Raw genomic sequence first — 21,597 nt, forward strand, 5'->3', positions numbered from 1 at the left:
TTTGTTTGTTTCTAAATGTGTTCTTTACATTAAATGGAAGCTGAGATTCTCAATCACAGCTTCTTGACTTCATCTACATCAGATAAAGAAAAGCACAAACCACTGTGAAACTTGCAATAAAATCATAAGAGGTACCAACCTTTCACACACACAAATGATTAGAGTGTACACAGACTGGCTCAGTAACACATCCTCAGCTCGCACAATTACCATGCATCTCTCTCACCTGAGCTCAGTACTGGCTGGTACCTCAGCCCGTGACAAGCACACAAGTCTCACAAAGTAGCAAAAATTCCAAACGGAGACCATTCTCATATTTTGTATTTTTATTACATTCATTTCCATTACATTTATTCCCTCCCTGGATAAACAAGGAAAGACACCATACCCTTTTGTTTCTGGATGCTGGAGATCTGCAGTAACATGACTGCAGTAGCTCTCTGATCCTCAGCATCTCACTACAGTGCCCCACCCCTGCCCCAAAACTACCTCATGCTTTATGTTAAATCAAACACCAACACGGGACACACAGCTACAACCTGAAAGGCCTCTCTACGGATGAATGGCACACACAGCAGCGGCCCTGGAGACAGGGCACAAGCGTGCAGCTAAGGAAAGCACTGGACACATGACAGCATGCTCAAAGTAGAGGATGATATTCAGAGAAGCTGTACCCAAGTTCATGGCACCTTGGCTCTTCTTATGTTCCTTTCACAGCTGCAATTAATTGTTTGACCCTTGAGGTGAGCTGGCACCTGGCAGCCACTTTGGCTGAGCCTCTGAATAGATGAGGAAGCCTGTGAAGGTGATGTACTTGCCGTGGTTGCTGTAGGCACCATAGCCATCATGCTGATGGCTGTAGAGCCAAACGGTGTCCCCATATTGCAGAGGCAGCATGATGCTCTGGCTCTGCATCTCCCGCCGCTTGGAGTGGTTGTCATCATAGATCATGGCCTGCACCTCATTGTGGTTCTTCATCAGTTTCACTGACATAGTCTTAAAGGGCATTTTGCCAATGGTGAAGGAGAAATAGTATGCACCAGGTATACGGCACGTGAAGATGCCAGTGGAGGAATTGAAATCTTTTCCAATATTCACGAACTCTGTATCAAATGTGATTGGCTCGTGCTGGGTTTGCTTCTCATCTGTCCCCAAGAGACTTTGTGAGCGGGCAACAGAAAATGCAGAGCGAGGGTCTTGTACCCTCTTTGGCTGGTCAGACAACACGCGTCGCTGTGAAGCTTCATTCTGCTCTCTGGGAAGTTGCTGAATTGCGTGAGGGTGTGGCCCGAGCTCTTGAGAGTCCAGAGCATTCTGGAAGAATGCAGAAGTGTCTGGATAGATCAGATAGCCATTGAAAGTTGTATAGGGCCCCACATTGCTGTAAAGAGCGTACTTGGGATCTCCATGTAAACGCAGCCACACTGTGTCCCCGTAGTCAAGCTGCAGCATGGCACTCTGGCTGGCCACCTTGCGTTCCTTGCGGTGATGTTCGTCATACACAATTACCTGCACCTCATTCTTGTTTCTCATCAGCATGACAGACAAGTTTTTCTTGGGGTATTTTCCAACGGTGAAGGAGAAGTAGTAGGCTCCCGGGATCCGGCAGCGGAACAATCCAGTCTTGGGGTCAAAATCATTGCCAATATTCACATACACTTTGTCAAAGGTAATCACCATCTCAGAGCTCCCTTCCATGCTGCTGGTTCTGGCCACAGAGAAAGCAGAGCGAAATTCAGTACTGGTGTCTGCTGGGAAGCCATCTGTAGGAAGAAAAGTCATGCAGCAAAGGAGGCCAGAGATGATCTGAATGTTCAGTGTCATCATTGTATCTGGAAGAAAAAAAAAAAGCATATTTTAGCAGGAATAGCATTAATTTACAGCTCACACACAAGTTGAAATCCAGACCTGAATATTGTTAAATAAACATGAAGATCTATATCCAATATTGAGAAATTTCCAGTGTGTTCTCTGAGCAGTGTATGGGACCACACTGTAGTTCAGATCCCAGCACCACTTTCATATTTTCCTAGTGAGAGCTGGATCTTTTTTAACCTGTACTCATGGAAAGAAGAAGCATCTTCTCCTTTGAAAGCCTGACTATCCTACAGCTTGTCTGCAAAACACCATGTTGCTCATACTTCAGAGGGATCTCAGAGCTTGCTGGGGATTTGCCAGAGCTCCCTTTTGTTGTGCCTTTTTTTATTCATAAGACCATGGATGAAACAAAGCCCTACACAAACCCTGTATTATACAATTGAGACACAGCTGAAGGGCAGGGAGAAGAGGACATATGCTCTAGAGATTCCCATGCAGATGCCATTGCCTTGCAGTGCAGTAGTTGTTTCACAGGATGTGGAAGCTGGAAGCCAAGTAAGCTGGTAAATCCCAATATCCCAACATGAATTTGTGAAAAGTATAAAGAAATATGAAGAAGAAGGAATGTTTAGGGAAGGAAGACAATGGGGAAAATTGTTGAAATAATAAAATAAAAGAAGGAAAAGAAAATGGTAAGTAAAAGGAAAGTCTCCTAAAGTGTACAGTTTCTGAGAGAGAACTGAAATACCAAAAATGGGGAAACAACTCCCTAAATGGATAACAGAACAGACATTAAAACTTCTTTGACCCTTAAAAAAGTTAGAAGCTAATAGGATTTTCTGCTAATTTTTTTTTTTTTGGACTGAGGCCAAAAATTATCTATTAGTGCTTTCAGGCTGGAAACAAAACTGCCAGTCTTTCCAGTGAGAAGCTTCTATTTCTGTCACCTCTCTGTGCTTATTAAAATATCATTCAGGCTAGGAGGCAACTGCCTGGTTTGCAGTCTGCTCCATCTGTCACCCCAAAACTGGTGCCTTGCCAGCCTGCAAACAATGAATTCACAGACCAACAGAACAGAAGCAAAACATGCAACTCATTGATGGGGGAGGGTGAAGACAAATCCTACATTAAAAAGGATAAAGGGTAAATATTTGAATAATCTGAGATGGCCTAGTAATAGAAGTAAGGCAGACAGAATGCACATAGACTGTGAGGTGGCAATGGGATCCTGCTTTGGCAAGATGTGATACCTAGAATCACTCACCAACAGGAATTCAGCTTGAACTCTGCTCTTTCACACTTGAGAATAAAACTGAAATCTGAGGTGCAGCTTTAATACATAAGAACCCCAGAATAAATTAGATTCTCAATTACATGAAAGTGGCACACTAGCAAAGACTAAAAGAAATATTCATCCATGTCCCAATTTTACCTTAGATCACTTCTCTCACAGACATCTGTAGCAGGGCCCTCAGCCTAAGCAGGCTGATAAGTTTGCCAGTGAAGGGCTGAGCAAGGAGAGTTTGCTGTTCAGTGGAGCAAGGACGGGCTGCTGATCAGTGAAAACACTGAGCAAGGATAACTGAGTGATAACACTGAGCAAGGGTAACACTGCTGTTCTTAGTGCTGAAGAATGCTGAGACCAGCTTGACCAAACTCTCCCCCCACCACAAGGACATGCAAGACTGAGGCTCCCTGACCCAGGCTGGGAGCAGCAAGGATGTGCAGGTACTGATTTGGAAGTCGAAGAGAAGAAACTAAAAAGCTGCCAACACATTTTTCAGCAGGAAGCATATTTTGCTGAGTGAGCCTGAGAACACATAATCTAAAAAATGCCTGTTTTGAACACATATTAAAGTCAATCACTTTATACTATAAAAGGCCAGTGTCACCTTTGCACAACAAAGATTTCTAGCCTACCTCCCTCAAGTGTGTGAAATCCTTCCTTTCAGTGGGGACACTCCTCAAGGTTATTCCTTGAGGCTGAACAGCAGAGATTTTCCCAGTTGTTGGTGTGGGTAAGGAACATCAATCTCTGCTTAACAATTATTCTGCTACCTTGAATATAATTGCTTTAATATAATTGCTTCAAAAACAATGCACTAAATCAGTAGTAATAGCTATCCATACTGTGTAGTAAATGATTCTGAATAAGTTTTTTCCCCCCAATCATTATTGTAATAAATTAAAATAAATAATTAATTTTATTTATATAAATATATCTGGTTTGCCATCCTTAATTCTGCAGGATGAAGTTGTACAAAAGCTCAATTAAACCTGTGTAACTCTTTAGATATAAACCATAGACTAAGTCTGGGGCTAAGATTGTGTCCAGCTGTACCTCGGCTTCTCTCTCAGAAAGAATTTAGAAAGGGAGTCCTTTCTGTACCTTGTGGCTTCTGTTCGTGAAGGGAGGGCTTCTCTAATAAACTTTGTCTGAAGCTCCCATTCTGCCTGTAACATCTCAGAATTTTCCTCCATGTCCCTGAATTCAAAATGTTTTTCCTGACCTAGCCTGCTCCTTCAGGCCTCCATGGGCTGCACTAAAGGTTGTTGAGAGAGCTGAGTGATGTCAATTTGAGGCCACTCTCTGTCATCTTTGAAAGGTGATGGGAGAGCAGAGGAGGTCCCTGGTGACTGGAGATAGGCAAATTTGGCACCATCTTCGGAAAGGACAAGTGACACTACCTGCAAAACTACAGGGTGGTTAACCAGTTAGCCCCTCACTTTGGTCCCTGGGAAAATCATGGAATGTTCTTCTTAGAAAACATTTCTAGTCAAAGGACATGCAATTTAGTACACGTTATTTAATTGAGCATGAACTAATCAAACTGATTGCTGTCTTGTGGGAAGAGATAAGTGGATGTCACCTGCATTTCAGCAAGGCTTTTGTTTCAGTCTCCCAGAGCATTCCTCTATCCAATTGTGATGTTAGACAAGTGGACTACTAGAAAAGTGAAAAACTGACTGGATTATCAGGCTTGAGAACTAGTGTTTAATGTTTAATTTCAGATGTCCTCTTCAATATTATTTATCAATGTCCTGAGAAGGAGAAAGAATGTCCACTGATCAGTCTGCAGATGACACCAAAACAGATGGTTGACCAATATACTTGGATGCACAGCTGCTATTCAGAGGGACCCAGACAGACTGGTGGGATGTACTGAAAAGAAATTAAGTGACAATAAATGTGAAGTACTGTACTTGGATGGACTAACCTGTGTGTTGGTACAGACTGGTGACTGACTGGTTGGAAGTTTGTCTGAAAAGGGTCTGAAAAGGATCTGAAAAGGGCTCCAGGAGAACAGTAATTTGTAGCTGAGATAGCGCTGTGCCCTGCAGGTACTGAAGGCTTACAGCACTCTGGGGTGAAGAACAGAACACAGCCAGGAACCAGACTGTGATTATCCCTCTTCAGTTGGCACTTGAGTGACTCCAAAAGAGGGCAGCAAAGATTGCTGAGGTCTGAAGCACCTGCCCGACAAGGAGAGGCTGATTGAACTGGGTTTGTTTAGCATGGAAAAGAGAGGACTTTGGGGGGATCTAGTAGCAGCCTTCCAGTGCCTTTAGTGGCTCCAGACAGTGCGAGGTACTGCACAGATGAGCATGGTGGATGAATAACAGACACTGGTTATAAAATCCAAAAGGGAAGACTCAGACCAGATATAAGAAAAATAATTCCATGATGAGGCAACTAAGAATGTAACAGTTTGCTCAAAGAGGTTGCGAGATCTCCATCCTTGGAAGTTTACAAACAAGACTGGATTAAGCTGTGAGCAACCCAGTCTGCACTCAGAGCTGGCCCTGCTTTCAGCAGGAACTTGGACTAGAGACTTCCTAAGTCATGATTCCTGATTCTGTAACTGAATCCCATAGCTACTACTTCTTGCATTTAAAATTCACTCCCTAATAACCCTAGCCATGGCACTTGGAATTAACCAGCTAACAGCAGGTCTAACAGACAGATTATTTTCCATCCAGCAAATTGAAGCATATTCAATGAAACAATTAATCCATATCTAAGTGTCACACATCTGCTTCCATGCTGTCTTTATTTTCCTTTACTTTGTAGTTTGTGTGTTCCTCAGGGCAATGACTGTATCTCTTCCCATGTCTGTACAGTATTTGGCTACTGCTGCCATTTAAACAATACTAGTAGACCCTAATATCCCACCAAGAACTAAATCTCGAACTGTCACACTCGTGAGCCCAGCTGCTGGTGCAGCAGTATTATTTTTGCAGAGTGCTACATCTAGCATGGCAGGCTCATTCCAGCTTCCAGCTTAGAAAACTAAGCCCTAAAGGCAAACTTATAAGGGCTATTAGATGTTCCAGATTCATACTCATTCATTGTTATTCCAGTGATCACCATGATGTGGCTGCATGGAGAACCAGGATGACTGTGACATGGCTGCATGCTCTTGAGACAACAAATGACAGGAAAGGATTTGGCATTTGCATTTTGGCTAGCACATCAGTGCTAGCCAAAAAGCACAGAAAGACAAAACTGACCAAGTTTAATAAAGTGTGTAGTCAATCTGACCTTATGAGCTTTCAAATGACCATTATCCTTGTTTCTGTTTGAAAGTTAATTTCTCTGTAATAAAGTAATTTATTGAATGTTGGATCAGTCAGTACAGTTGCAAAGACCCTCTGCTGCTGCTGTCCCTTATTTATCAGTTCTTTCCAAAAGTGAGTCATTTAAATAAAGCAGTTAATTATGCTGCGCTTCCATTAACAAGTTGTTTCCTTGACAGCTCCTACTCACCACTTTCAGCACTATTTAGGTTCTTTTAAAAATAATATGGAAAGTATCTAATAACTGCCTCTCAAACTAAACCAGTCTAAGAATAATTTGCCAATCATTAGGAAGACACATCCAGCTAAAGGGGTTCTATAAACAGAGGCAACCCGTGACAGCTTTTGGACTTGAGTATTGTCATAGTAATTCTGAAAGATAAAGCTGCCAAAATGCCCTGTTTGTCCCACAAAAATTGTTTATGGTGCCCAAGTCTCTTTTACTGGTATACTTTTCTTCTGGCAGGGAAGAGATAGCACCAGGGATGTGAAGCTGGCCGTGGACACTGTGGCATCAGCCCTGAGTTCATGCTATGATCGAAGTGTTAAAACTGAAGAGTAATGTAAAAGACCCAGGCTAGAGATGGAAAATGGGTCTTCAGCATGTGGCAGCTGTGTTATTCTCATTACATTTACACACAAATCAGGGCCCTTTGTCCCCTACCCTGCCATTCCTTATTGTCCCAACACCACAGAAGCATGGAATGAAGCTAAGCAGACCCAAGGGACAAACTAGGTAAGCTACTGCTTTTACTTTAGGCAGTACCAGCAGGGAGAGCAGCCCACAGAGAAGTCAAGAAACTAATTTTGGAATAGGAGGCACAAAACACATGATGCAGCTAAACAATCCTCAAAGACACTGGCATTAAATTAGTGACCTGAAAAGAAGGGGCTAAAGTGGTACTGACTCACATAGTAGAACAAGAACTTCAAAACTTTCTTGAAAAGAAAGTTAGAATTCACCATTTGCATGACCCAGGAAATTTTAATAGCTTTGAGTTTGCTGGAGGTGATTTTTCTGTCCTGGAACAGAATCAATCCACCAGTGAAAAGACAATTAGTTTTACTCTTCTACTGAGACACATGGATTTACAAAAGGACACTCAACAATAGAAAGGTCACCCCATTTCTACACTTGCAGGGCAGACCTACTTGTGAAACCCACAAGGGTTTTCTTTTTATTCCAAAATATTAATTATCCAGATTCCCTAGTCCTACCTTATGCAAGAGTCCTTTAATTTCAGTGGGAGCTTTGCCAGGAATATCACTGAAGAATGAGATATGAAACAAAATTGAAGCAGTACAATTGGATCAGCTGTTACTAAAAGGTTTTTTACATCCTGTAAGCTGCAAGAGCAAAGCCCTGTTCTGCCTAGCTCTCACCCTAATATTTAAGGACAGCTGCAAATGTTTCAATTATTTGGATCAGTGAAAGCCTGTGTAATGAACATCCTTCTTGGACTATAGTTAGCAAGATTTCTTTTCCCAAGATACCACATACTGTCTGTTCCTCTCATCCAACACAGATTAAGAGCATCAGATAATGATGCAAATGCATCAGTTCTTACAACATCAAAGAGAAATTAATTGTAGCACATCCTCAAAAGCAAAATCTGTATACGAGTACATGAGTAACAAAATCAGTGATTCATTTATGGCTCTGACCTTTTTCGGCTTTTGATGAATGTCATTTTCTTTTTTAAATTCTGGCACAATCCCGGGAGATAAAACATTGTCTGAAGCATTCAGGATGCCTTTTGGAAATGACATGTCATGCCTTGAATGACAGACATGTATGGCATTAATATAGAAAGTGCTTAATTTTGAATGTTTCCCTGAGTCAAGGGAGAGTCCTTTAACATAATAAACCAACTTCTGTGTACTCAAAAATCCGTGGAGAGGCAAAAATTATTTTCAAGTGCCTCAACTCCAGCCATACTCAGGAAAAGGAAATGGAGAGACTTTTTTTGGCAGAAGCCACTACTATTACCCTGCATTTCAGAATATGATGAAACCTGCTATTTCAACAGAAGTCCTAACAACTCTGGTTAAGCTAAAATGATGTTATGTGAAATTATGTAAATACACTGACCAAAATGAAAACATGATCGTTCTGACATTAAGATTTTTCTTCTTTAACATCATTTAAGAAAATTTGTCATACACATTTGAAGTGCCAGGGTGATACACTGCACCTGCCTTTTTGGCTACCATTACATTTTAAAATATATTAATTTAGAAAAAATCGTGTTTTAGTAGAGAAGAATAAATCCTAGGGGGGAGCAAGGAGTTATTCCAGCAAACTAATGCTTTAAGATGTAATAATCTTTTTCATACTTTTCTAAATGAACACATTACACAAGTCCAACTCTCCACCACATACACACTAATCAAGAAAGCAGGACTAAAACTGCAAAGCAAAGAAACATACTATAACACTGGCCAGAAGTGGAAGAACAGAAAACACTGCTAGAACATTTGAGTTTAAACTGTAGTTCATAAAACGTGTTGAATACTTTAAAGTTGTTTGGCACATGCAGTTAAACCAACAGTTGAAAAGCAATCATTGAAATTACACCAGCAATAAACAGTGAAAAAAACTGAAAAAGCCATTGATGGGAAGGAGTTCAGTGACAAACTCCTGTGAAAGCAGAGGCCAGAGGAGACTGGAAACCACATCTTGAGAAAACCAAAAGTCTGTTGCTGTGCAGTGTTTATTTAACACTGCTACCTTTAGACATAAAACACTGAGACCATTTCAACAGCTGGAATTTTCACATGGATCCCACTACAGTTACAGTAGTGCCCAAGTTAAGCCATCTCTTTTCTCAGCCCCAAACATAATTTCCTTTTTTAACCTGGTTTATGTGTGCATTTCTTTTTCTTGGTGTGCACAAGAGATGCTGAGACTGTGGAATGAGGTGCTACTGGAGCATTTCATCTCTTCAAGCAGGAATCCTACTGCTGCACCAGAAGGCAGATCACACTGGCATAAAGGATTAACAAAGAGTCTGGCCTGGAATACCAGAAGGTATTTTGAGAGGCAAAAGAAAGTATCTGACACTTTGGCAGCAAATATCATAAAGATCTTAGTTAAGAGAGTGATAGAGGAAGGCCCCAAAGGCGGACTGCACACTGCAATCAAGTTCTAAGAGAGGACTCAGGGAACTCAGAGGATGGACTAGAGGGCAATTTCCTTGTTCCAGGTGGCTGGGCTAGAAGCCATGTAGCAAGAGGACTTTTCCACAAAAGTCCTGGGTGTTTTTGCCTGCGAAGGTAAAACCATATGAAGCAGAAAGACACTGCCAGAGACTGTACCAGCAACAGCCTTACTGGGATGACAGATACTTTATGAGAAAGAATGCAGAGTACAAGCAGTGAAATTCAGGCTATTCCAATGCAAAATTAGTCTTTAAAAATGGACAAAACTTATTTACTGGGTTTTTATTTTGAGCTTCTCACCTGGCTTAAGATACTTAAATTTAATATGATGGATGTGGATATTAAAGATGTTTGCATGAGTCCAGAGGAGGGCTACAAAGATAACCAGAAGGCTGGAGCACCTCTTCTATGAAGACTGGCTGAGACAGTTGGATTTGTTCAGTTCAGAGAAGAGAAGGCCTCAGGGTGACCTTACTGCAGCCTTTCAGTACCTAAAGGGCTACGAGAAAGTAGAAGACAGATTTGTCACAAGGGCATGTAGTGATAGGACAAGGGGAATGGCTTTAAACTGAAAGAGAGTAGGTTTAGATTAGATATTTAGAAAAAGATCTTTCCTGTGAGTGTTGTTAAGCATTGGAACAGGTTGCCCAGAGAGCTGTGGATGTCTCATCCCTGGAAGTGTTCAAGGCCAGGCTGGATGGGGCTTGGAGCAACCTGGTCTAGTGGAATGTGTCTCTGCCCATGACAGGGGGGTTGGAACTAAATGATCTCTAAGGTCCCTTCCAACCCACACCATTACATGATTCTATGAAATAAAATGGTTTTATTTCATCATCTGACAGAACTGGAATGAACAAGCAAGACCCAGTTAGTAGCACAGCAGTGCTAAAGGAGAAGGTGAAGAGGAAGGCAATGACTATACAAATGAGAGACTCTTAAGAGGCAATGAGGAAGAAAACTCAGAAATGTTTACCAAATACTTTTCTAGGTTGGAGACAAAAACTGGGAACCTAAGTAAAATGTAAATGGGTTCAGCATCCCAGACTACTGCTGTAATTTTTTCTTTTAGTAAGAGTTTGTACAGGAAAAAGAGAAATAATTTTCCCAATAATGTAAGAAGCATAGGGACTTTAAAGAGTTCATACAGAAAGAAAATCAGCCCCACTGATCACAAGCTTATTAAGGCTTTCCTGAAGTGGCAGGATAGTTCAAATCCTTAGGGACATTAAAAAAAAATAAAAATCTCTGCTTTAAACTCAACTGTGTAAACTGAGCTGTGAGTGACAAAGTGAAAACACTAAGTAGAATCAGTACTCTGGAATTTGTACTAGTATTCAATTTGAATTCTAGTCCCTTTATTCTTTCTGTTTTATTGTTACACATCATAGCTTTTTCTAGCAGTTTTTCTATACTACTTTCTTCCAGCGAAGTAAGGTTTAGATCTCAGGAAAATCTCCACTCCCTCTGCTAACAAATGAAAGTCCAGCAACAGTTCAGAGAATATCAGTAGGTGTTTAGTATAGGTAAATGCACCTACAGTATAGGCAGACTTTTTTTGAACAACACTTTCCTCTGTGGACCTAAGCAACAGTTTGCTTCAGTGCAGCTGAATTAATATTTTCATCCTCCACTCACGCTCACCAGAAGAGGAGGTTCCTGGGCTATTCTCAGAGTTAATACCATCTTTGTCAATTTTCTTTAAATCCTTAGTTGCAACAAATACTTAGAGACATTAAAGGTCATCAAGATGAGAGTAAATATTCCAGTTAAACACAGGCTGTACAGGCTTTCCTTCCTGTTCCCTGTTGCCTTCCACTTTCATTCACATTCCCAGTCATCCAGCAGCATACTATGGCACCATCAGTTGGGCAAAATCTTGCAGTGATTACTTCATGTTCTTCTCTCATTTCCTCACTAAGAATGAAAGCAACTGTTAATAGTAGGTTTATTTGTCCAGGAACTAACAGGAACCTGTGGGACCTGAGCCCTACAAAGATGTAGCAAATAGGAAAGCAATTGACATTACAGGAATTGCAACTTTTGTGTTACACCTTCCTGTTGAAGACTGTTGCCCTAGAAATTGTAATGATATTACAAGTGATATTGGAACCTGGGGTGTGCTCTCAAGGCTTGTTCGTGGTCCTCTATATAATGGTCTTAATTTTTCCTTCTGTGAGTTTGTGCTCCTGCACTTTGTATCAGCCAATATATGATTTTAATTTAATTGCAATGCAAGATCCTAATCAAACAAAACCAAGTTTTAGATTTTTCTTTTCTGTTTTCTTTTATAGCTGCATAGCCACACCTTCTCTCTCCTTCTCACTTCACTGGGCAAATAATCATCATTTTTTCCTGGAACTCTGCACCTGCAGAAGCTGTTTTCAAACCCTTCCCCCACTCACTGGAATGCTGTCCTCCAGTCATTTCTCTAAGACCTGCCACATCACCCACCTGAGTGAAAGCTAGAGGGAATATGCTGGTTATTGCTAGTTAATCATCAAATCGCAACTTAGGACAAACCTGTGGAGTCCAGCAGTGGTCGGTCCCCTATGGGAATTAATGGACAGCTGAGTGCCAGCTGATATTACATGCCATGACAACAAAAACCATTTTTCTTTCATTGTTATGAACTCACTGTCTGCTATGGGCTGATTTAGCAGTCCAAAAATTTTCACAAGGTGGGTAAATCTGGTCTCCATCCTGACAACCTGCAGTTAACAGAAAACTGTCAGAAAGGATGAGATTAGTTTTACTTTGCTTGATAAATTAACTTCTAATGCTATGTTTTATACTGACTATTGTTTTCTGACAGTAGGCTTTGCCAATCTATCTGAAAAAAACTCTCAATGTACTGGGGCATTTTCCTACAGGAATGCTGCTTTCTTTGCGAGTTTTTTAGCGTGTCTTGACAGGTAAGTCAGGAAAACATGCTGTCTTTTAATATCTGCCATCACACTCAGCCAAAAACCCACATTCATTTCTTTTCACACCCTGCTGTTTCATTACTGTAAAGAAACTCAGAGAACACTGAATTGCACTGCAGTGCTGCTCTACACTGTCAACATGCGGCAACATCTCAATTTGGAAATTCACTGAGCTCTAGTTTAGTGAAGAAGGTGATAAAAGGCATTAAGTCCCATTTATCCTTCATCTCTGCTCTGGCACTTTCATTTCTGCTCCTCCTCCTACTGGGTCAGGACACAGATGTGAACGAAAAGTCTTTGTGGGGAAAAAGGGGTGTCAGTCAAAGTCCACACATGCTAATAAGTCTTATTTCTGGTCCCGTTCTCCAACTGTCTAACTGGATCATAGGGTTGCAGAATGATTTGGATTGCAAGACAACTTAAAGCTTACCTAATTCCAACCCTCTTCCATGGGCAGGAACAACTTCCACTAGACCACGTTGCCCAGAGTCCCATCCAGCCTGGCACTGAGCACTTCCAAGGATGGACATTCACAACCTCCCTGGGCAAACTGTTCCACTGCTTCATCACCCTCATAAGAAAGAATTTCTTCCTATTATCCATGATAATCCTGTTGCTTTTGTACCCAGTGAATTGGTAGACAGATCAAGAAACAATCATTAAAAGGATAATCACTGCCTGGGACTACCCCCATTTTTGTCACCAGACAGTTGAGACCCCTTGAGACAGAGACTTCCCCTGGTATGGAACAGAAGTTCTTGATGAACACTGAAATTCTTCAATACATATAGTGACCTATAGTAACAATTAAAAGCAGCAAAGTAATCAGCAGGGTTAGTAATTGTCATGCTTATTAATACTGACACTTCACAACCAGCAATGTGTAGTTCCTCATTTTCAGTCTTACCTGCCAAATCCCTTGTGACCAGATCTCTCTGAGGAAGATCTATAGACAACTGGAACCTGAGCTCTTTCAATTTTTTAGCCATTTTACTAGCAATTATTTCTCAGAAGGCTATAGCTGTTGCAAATGAGACAGCCCAAGGCTGTGAATTGATATTTGATATCTTCAGGAAACCACAGTTTTTGATTCCGCTTTTAAAACATTTAGTGTATTTTGGTCCATTGATTTAATCAACTTGTCATCTTTTTCAACAGGGAACTGTGAAGTACCTCCCCAACACCCTGCATAAGTCAAGTTTTCACTTCACAAGTTTTTGAACCTGGATTTTTCTGTGACAATCTGACACAGAGGTGCTGCCGCCTACGAGACAGAATCTACGTCCCTGGAGGGAGGGACAGAGAGAAGCAATGCCCTCAATACACACATCCCTTTACAAGGTTTTTCCAGTATCTGCTTTCTGGCTTTATATTGCTTGCAGTATTTAAAAAACATCAGTCCCTCATCATGGCAGCAGAAATGTTTGTGTGACTATTTCAGTAAAACTCCATCTGCACTGGGGAGCTGCTGGTAAAAGGCTTTGGCATTGCCCTCAGAAAGCACTGCTGGACACTGCTGCTCACTCATCAGCTCCTCATTCACAGGGAGAAAGCTCTCAGTGCCTGTCAAGTGCTCACAGATTCCAGGCTCATCTCTGTGACCAGCCAGGTTCCTCCCAGGCAAAATTGCCTTTGACAGCTTGAAGCTGATGCCTCTGATTTTGCTCATAGGAAAAGAATTTTGTTAAAATACTGAAATAACAACTGCAGCAATGCATTGGCAGGTTTTACCTGACTTTTAGACTCTAGTTGGACATAATATAAAGAACATGAAGGATATGGCTGCTCTGAACCTGGCTATGCAGATGCTTCATTTAAAGCAGGCTTGGATGTCATTACTTTGCATTAAATACACAGCTCATACTGAAAGAAGGGCCATCAGCAACAGCCTACACAATTTCCTTAGAGCCACACTGAGAAATTCCAGTCATGCACCTTAAACCCAAACATTCATATTCAGTTCATATTTCAAGACAGTGCTTCCTCTATTCAAATTCTTTCAGTCCCCTATCTTCCTTGTAGCTACATCTGTCTAACACGTCTCCTTTTCAAGATAATTATCAACATTTTCCACCAGGAGAAACATTTACCATCTGCAGAGCCCCCTCCAGCATGTTCAGTATTTTTCTGCACAGACTGTCTCAGATTTCCTCACAAGTTTCCTGGAGAATAACCCCTTCACCTTGTTGTCTCCTCCTAATACTAAAAATAGGATTTTTTTTTTTATTTTTTTTTTTTACATTAGCTATATTTGCTTTATCTCCTTCCAAACCACTTTGTTCCAAAGCTAAATTTCCTTTAGCAGTAGATCACTGTAAGTCTTCTTCTGGATACCCCTTCTGTCTATCAAATAAGGACTGGTTCATACACTCATCTGAGAAGTAAAGACAGTAAAAGCAAGGATGGGAAGAGGAATGATGAAATAAATTCAGGCAAAGCAGTATAAGCTGATGTCAAGCACTGCTCAGTCCTTGGGTGGAAGGGATGTGAATTCACTTTGAAATATCTGGGCCATCAAGTAACTGGCTTTCTAAGCATATAATTATTTTTCCCAAGGTGTTCCAGCAGTAATGGAAGATGGGGGGAGGGGGAAAATCCATCACAGCTTATATAGTGTCACAGTTTGTACTCACATGTCTCAGAGTAAATAAAAAATCAGGATTACCATCAATTTATGGATAATTCCAGTGTAAGAGTGTATAAATTACAAGAGGTTATTATGCTAATATGTTCACCCAGAAACAGTTCTAGGAAAACAGGCTACTAAAAAGTGCAGCCTAACTCTTAATTTTCTCCTTGTCTTGTTCATTCAACACAGATTCTTTCCAGCAGTTGCTTTGCAGCCTTTCAGTCCTAGAGAGTACCTGTTTTCACAGAAAAAAAATCCCTATTGCCTGCTTGCTATAAAAACACTTCCACTGCTCCCAGTACGTCTTTAACTTCTCTAAGAGCTTTTCTTTTTGTCTGAGTGAAAAGGTCTAAAGCCTGAGGAGAGAGAAAAATCCCTCTCCCTTTAGAGGATTAAAATATTATTTGGTTGGATTCGGAATGTGTTCTATTCATGATCTTACGTGCAGCCCACCACTTCAGCATCCCAAAGTGTTGATCATTGCTCTCTTTTTTCTTTCTACCTGTCTCCTCACAGAGTTCCAGGATTTTTCACCATGCACAGGGGACTGTCTGTTCCATTTATATTAAACAATATATGTTAAACCATGAGTACTACAGGACCTAGATTTTCTCTCCCTGGATAAATGCCTAAAAATATAAATCATAGGACTATGATTTATTTTATTCCTTTTCTGAATTCCATTATTTTGTTTCATTTTACCTCTAAAAACCATTTTTGGACTACAGCCTTTCATTCAAGGAATAAAATACTAGAAGAGTTTGTATTTTCAGTTCAGATAATTTTATTAACTGCTAATCTTGATTAATTTTTCTTCTTCCATGGCATTGTTTTCAGCATTCATAAACTTGATCAAGCATCTGCTCCGGGGAAATCAGAATGTTCCATTCCTTCCCCTTTCTTCTAAAAAGAGAGACCTCTTCTAACTCTCTTCTAGAAAGCTCTTACTCCTCTTTCAGGCTCTTTTCAGAAAGAGCTGATCTGTGGTCTTAGTGCTGTGCTACCCCTGAATATCAGACAAACATCAAAACAGGGCCAGCAGACTTCTTTTATTTCATTGACATGAAATGATCATGAAATGATCTACAAATGCTAGAAGAATGGTCTAGAGGAGAACTTAAGACACTGAACAGTCCAAGGTGCTTTCCCATTACAGAATCACTAGCCTTATTTGATTCTTGACCGATGATTGTCTAACCTGTGCTTAAAATGTCTCCAGAACCTCCCTATATCAAATATCCAACTGTTTTTATTATCCTATGTCCTAGAAAATTATTCTCTTAGTTTAAAATAATCTTACTTTCTGCTGCTTCTTGCTTTCTGCTCCATCCACCATGAGCCTGAAGAAAAGATCATTCCCCCTTCTATTTTTTATCTGAAGACTGTTATATTCCCCTGTCAAATTTCTGGTCTAAAAATTACAGTTATTTCAAATCATCTTGCATGTCACATTTTTCTGACCTGTGATGAGTCCTACCGCCCTCCTCTGGACTCCCTCTGATTGAATTGCACCTGTCTCAAAGTGCAAAAACCGAAACTTTGCACAGCCCCCAAGCTGAGGCTTTGGCCTCAGAGCAAAAGGATTGCTTCACGTCTTCCAGACTTCCATGTCTTTTACATATCCTAGCAAGACGTTTGCCTTTATTTGCAACAGCATGACATTGACTCATATTCAGCTTGTGATCTATCATAACATATTCTTTTCTGCGGAGTTGCAACCTAGCAATTTACTTCTGCCGTGTGCTTATTTAGTCAGTAATTTCTGCCTTATTGTAGTGCCTTGTATTTATCCCTACTGAATTTAATTCAGGTATTTTCCTAGAAGGTCTTCCAAATTATTGGAAAAATTTTGAATTCTGCTATTTTCCTCCTGCATAGTTCAAGTGTCACAGTTTTATATCCCTGAAAAATGTGATATACCCACTCCTTATATCACCATCTAGGTCCTCTAAGCAAACACTGAATAAAAGCAGATCCAGGTCACCCCAATGCAGCTACTGTGTCAACGTTTAGCAGCTTGTGGCCTCTCTGAAGGACTGGCACATACTAAAAGCATACATATTTTGAGCTCTGAATCTTCTGATATTTAAAGAAGATCTGCCTGTTCAGATAATCATGTTTACCCAGTTTATAGCCTCCTTTACCAGCTATGCTCCATGCCTCACCAAAGCAAATATTTGCATTAATGTGCTAACCATAGTCAAGAATCTCAACTTTTACATTAAAAATACCCAAAACCCAAAATCTCTCACTCTTGTTCTACAAATAGCCTTTAATACGTAAACTGAACAGAAGCCAATTCTGTGAGAACCGGCTGGAATACTGACAAAATTATTGGGAAAGATGTGACCATTTCTCTTAATAGATTTAAGGGTATGATAGAAATGCCCTAATTTTTTACATTCACTGTAGTTACAACATCAGCATACACTTCAAGGGCAGTACTGAGGCAGCTGGTTGATTTCAATGGACTGAACATTTCCTTAGCATCTGCTCTTGACCAATGACTGCAGGATTTTTTCCTCGGAGCTTAAACACCAGCCATGACAGTCATAAGCAGGCACATCACAGACAGTGAGCCTTTGTGTACATCGGAATAAAGATGATCTGGTATTCCTCCTGACAACAGAGGCTTAACTCTCTCGTCTAGCCCTGACTCTTATTCCAGTAGTCATTACCACAGAGCCCCCAAATTCCTTAATCCAATATGGACAGTTTTCCTGGCACAGTGGCTGAGGCCCTGGCACAGCAGAAAACATGCATGGTGCAAATTAACCAGCTGGAGGGTAAAGAGGGAGGAATAGGGCTTTATAATTTTTCCCTGTTTCCCAGTGGGGCCCTAGTAATCAATTATTAGCCCCTGGAGTAGTCACTTACTGCTTGCTCTGTGATCATCTGATTCTGGCAGTGCTGCCTCTGCTGGAAACCTCAGACCTTTGATTAGATGCAGCAAGAATTCCTCCTTTCTTCTCTAACCTGTCTGGAGAAAACATGCAACTAGAGAGAAGCTTTACAGGGACAAGAACCCAGGGGTACACTTGGTATTCACAGAGCACCAGCAGCACAGCATTTGTGTAGTATTGGCTTATCTAATTTGAACACCACACAAATTTCCTTATCTAGGAGAGGGTCAAAGCAAAAGGTACAGAAAAGCTGAAAGGAAAAACAAAGTCCTGACTTTACTTCCACTTGGGTTGGATGGCCAATGGGATTTATACTAAATTTCTGAGTGCCAAAGGAGAAGTAAGAGGCTTTTAATTCCTACTGGGTGAAAACTGGAGCCAGTATTTCAAACATTGTCAGATGAACTATCAAATTGCCAAGCCTTAATGTGTCCCCCAAGACAGTTCAAAGAACCTCATCCCTATAGTTTGGTCAGTAAACTGTAATTCAGTGAAACATTATTTTCCTTAACTGTGTACCTTGGAGTAGAATGCATGCTTCATACTTTGGTGATTTAAAAAGATAGCTGCATGGAAGAGTTCAGGAGTAAAACCCACCAAATCCTAACATCTGACCTCAGATGCTGATAACAAAGCCCTAGACTTCAGCAAGCCCAAGACCATAGCAATTTTAAACTCTATTTTTTTCTCTATTCTTTTGCTTAAAAGTCAATGCAGAGTTGAGTATCTCTTGGAGGGAGACATTTCTCAGCTGAAAATATTATATTCTCAGAGGTACTCAACTCCTTAGAAGTCTTCTGTCACTACCAGTATCAGTTAATTTCAATGCTTTCTGGCTATAACTAACCATAAGAATGGGTGAAATTCTGGCACAATGACAGTAATCACTCAAAGGCTCACTGTCTGTCCATTTTCTGCTAGCACTGGCCTCTTTTTCTTTTGGTCTCTGTATTACAGAGTGCTCTGCACAGAAGGTTCAAACTATCTTGTCTCTTTACACCTTTGACATATAATTTTTCTCTGTGTGCCTGTGTTTATCTAGGTTACTTTACACAAAAGGTTATAGGTTGTTTTATACTAGTCTTCAAAGAGCTGGTGATGAACAGGCAGCCTTGCTGCTCTTCCGAAATACAGCTTTTATTAAAATGGAGACTATAAAAGCTATCATGCACTACATGACTACAGGTCACAGGATAGTTATCCTGTTTTTTCACAAGTATAGCTGCTGCCATTGTGGGCCCACCCAGCCTTCTGTATTTGGAGAACATGAATAGTTCACAGTTTATGAATGGAGAGCACAGCACAATGGATAGATGATTACACAAGTAAAATATAAATAACATCAACAACACAACTAAAACAAAAATAACAACAGGGTTCCGAGTTTTGGCGCCAAATCTCAGGTTCCAAGGTATTTTATTTCTGCATCTGTTTCTTCACCTACAAAAGAGCAAATGTCTATAACACCAGCAGATTGTCAGATTTAAACCAATTCTATATCGAACCCATAGGTTCTCCATTATGGTAACCAAATGCCCTCTGAAGGCATTGCTTCTTCAGATGAAAAATACAAAACTCATTTGTAGAGCCTAGCCCATGAACCATTCAGCACTTTGAATTATAGCTTTTTAGAGGGAAACAGAAGGAATGCACAGGGTAATGCTGCTCTATTGGGAATCTTCATTTTTCCTTGACATACTTCCTAGTGCTACAAATTAACCCTTAAAAATGGCCAGACAAGGAAACAGCTGCCATATGCCAAGATAGGATTGCAGCCTCACTGGTGTGTTTCAAACTCTTGTTACACATGGTGTCCCTGGAGAAGAGAAACTGCAGAAGGTTGCAATAGCATCAGAATGAATAATTGAAGCTCGGCTCATTCAGAATGTGCATAAACGGAAGGGTCACAATGCTGCCTTCTAGTCAGCCAGCAGCGCAGAAACTCACCAGCGCCTAATAGAAACATCATCTGGAGGTACTGACCTACTTCTCTGGGAGCTTTTACAGAGGGGGTTGAGGAGACCGACAGTGGGATGGCCAAGCACACAGAGGATTAAATCGTATTATCTAATAGGAAATCATACATTACAGACTCAGTTGTATATGCTACTCTTGGAAAAACCCTTGTGACTTTGTTCCACCGAGAAAACAGAGATCCATGCAAGATTAATGCTATTTCCCACCTGAGAAACTGTCCCTGTGGGAATTTGCCAGGATGCTCTTCCCCATGGCGAGTCCCTGGAAGGTTTTCTTACCTCATCTCCATGAAAAGTGGGGCCAGAATTTTATACCTTTTCCCATATAAACTCCAAAGCCATTAAATATTGGGAATGATAGGTGTGAGGGAGGATAACTCGGGCATTTCCCGCTATTGTCGAGCCGCTCGGTGGGAACGGAGGGAGCGCAGCCCGCCCGGGCGGCCGCCAGCGCCCTGCCCGCCGACCCAGAGGCTGGGACACCGCAGGGTGCCCCGAGCGCAGCCCCCCTTCTGCAGCACCGCGGCGGCCGCCGCCAGAGCCCCGACGGTCCCTGCGCTCCGCACCGGCGGCCACCCCTCAGGAGCCGCCGGGGCCAGGCCCGCCCGCGGCCCCGCTCCCATCGCCCCTGTCCGAGCGGGGATCCCATCTCAACGCCCGGCCCCGCAGGTGCAGCCCGGCCCCAGCGGCGGCGGCTCCCCCGGCACGGTACCTGCTGCGCCCCGCGGCGGCGGCTCCCGGCGGCGGGGTCTGAGCGCGGTGCGGAGCGCGGTGCGGAGNNNNCGGGGAAGGGGAGGGGGCGGCGGGGCGAGGGGCTCGGAGCCCCCGTCACCGCCGCAGCCCGGGCGGCCTCCGGGAGGCGCCGGCGCCCGCGGGCGCTGCGGGCCGGGGAGGCGTGTGAGCGCCACACGGACAGGGGGGACCGAGCGATGCGGCGCTGTGACACAGCCGGGCCGGGCTCCCGCCGCCTTCCCGGGAGGAGAGGGCGCTGGGGACGGGCTCCGCGGGATGATGCCTTTTATTCTGCACAGCGGCGGCTGAGCCAGGCGGGCGGGCTCCCCGCGGCGCTCCCCGCCCGGGCGCAGGGCAGCGGTGTGGCACCGGCCGGGCCGCCGTGGGGCGGCAGCGCAGCGCCCTCCAGTCCCGGGCTGAGCCACTCGGGACGGGGCTCCCACCCCGGCCGTGCTCGGTCAGGCCGATGAGGGAGAGGAAACAGCCTTAGCTAGACCAAAGGATGTGACTAGGGGAAGCGACAGGCTTTTGGCTACCCAAGATCATGTTCATGTCTGACCTTCTGCTCTGGAGATCTTTGTGAGTCCCAAAGCATGTCTATGGACTAACTGTGTTATTTGGTTTATCAAAAGCTTGTATCTCTCTCTAGAAAGCTTGGCTTGCCTTAGATCATCACCTTACAACAAGGCTACTACTTGTTCCTTTGAAGGCTGGCATTGATTTTTGCTGACAGCAAAATAGGCTTTTCACATTCCTGATCTGAGTTGAAAAGCAAATTTAGGGTTTTGTAAAGCATGTTTATTATTAACCCTGTAAGATATAATGTTGACTTCCAAAAAGAAGATTTAAAGACGCGGATGTTTAAAAAATGTTCT

The 21,597-nt window shown here is 42.2% G+C and overlaps 1 protein-coding gene across 2 annotated transcripts; it reads right to left on the reverse strand.

Annotated features, from left to right (window-relative positions):
• Positions 1 to 312: 312 nt before the first annotated feature.
• On the reverse strand, positions 313 to 20,769 carry C1QTNF4 (C1q and TNF related 4). 2 transcript variants are annotated; one of them, XM_041459955.1, is made up of 2 exons: positions 20,703 to 20,769; positions 313 to 1,832 (listed from the first exon to the last, which is right to left on the reverse strand). In XM_041459955.1, exon 2 carries the CDS (start codon positions 1,825 to 1,827, stop codon positions 724 to 726), a length of 1,104 nt encoding a protein of 367 aa, XP_041315889.1. In that variant the 5' UTR covers positions 1,828 to 1,832; positions 20,703 to 20,769; the 3' UTR covers positions 313 to 723. The 2 variants fall into 2 exon arrangements, with proteins under 2 accessions (XP_041315889.1, XP_041315890.1); XM_041459956.1 differs by lacking the exon at positions 20,703 to 20,769 and adding an exon at positions 9,859 to 9,916.
• Positions 20,770 to 21,597: the final 828 nt, after the last annotated feature.

Source organism: Pyrgilauda ruficollis, unplaced genomic scaffold (genome assembly GCF_017590135.1).
Source record: "Pyrgilauda ruficollis isolate IOZ18807 unplaced genomic scaffold, ASM1759013v1 scaffold14, whole genome shotgun sequence".
In the NCBI taxonomy this organism is placed as follows: Eukaryota; Metazoa; Chordata; class Aves; order Passeriformes; family Passeridae; genus Pyrgilauda; species Pyrgilauda ruficollis.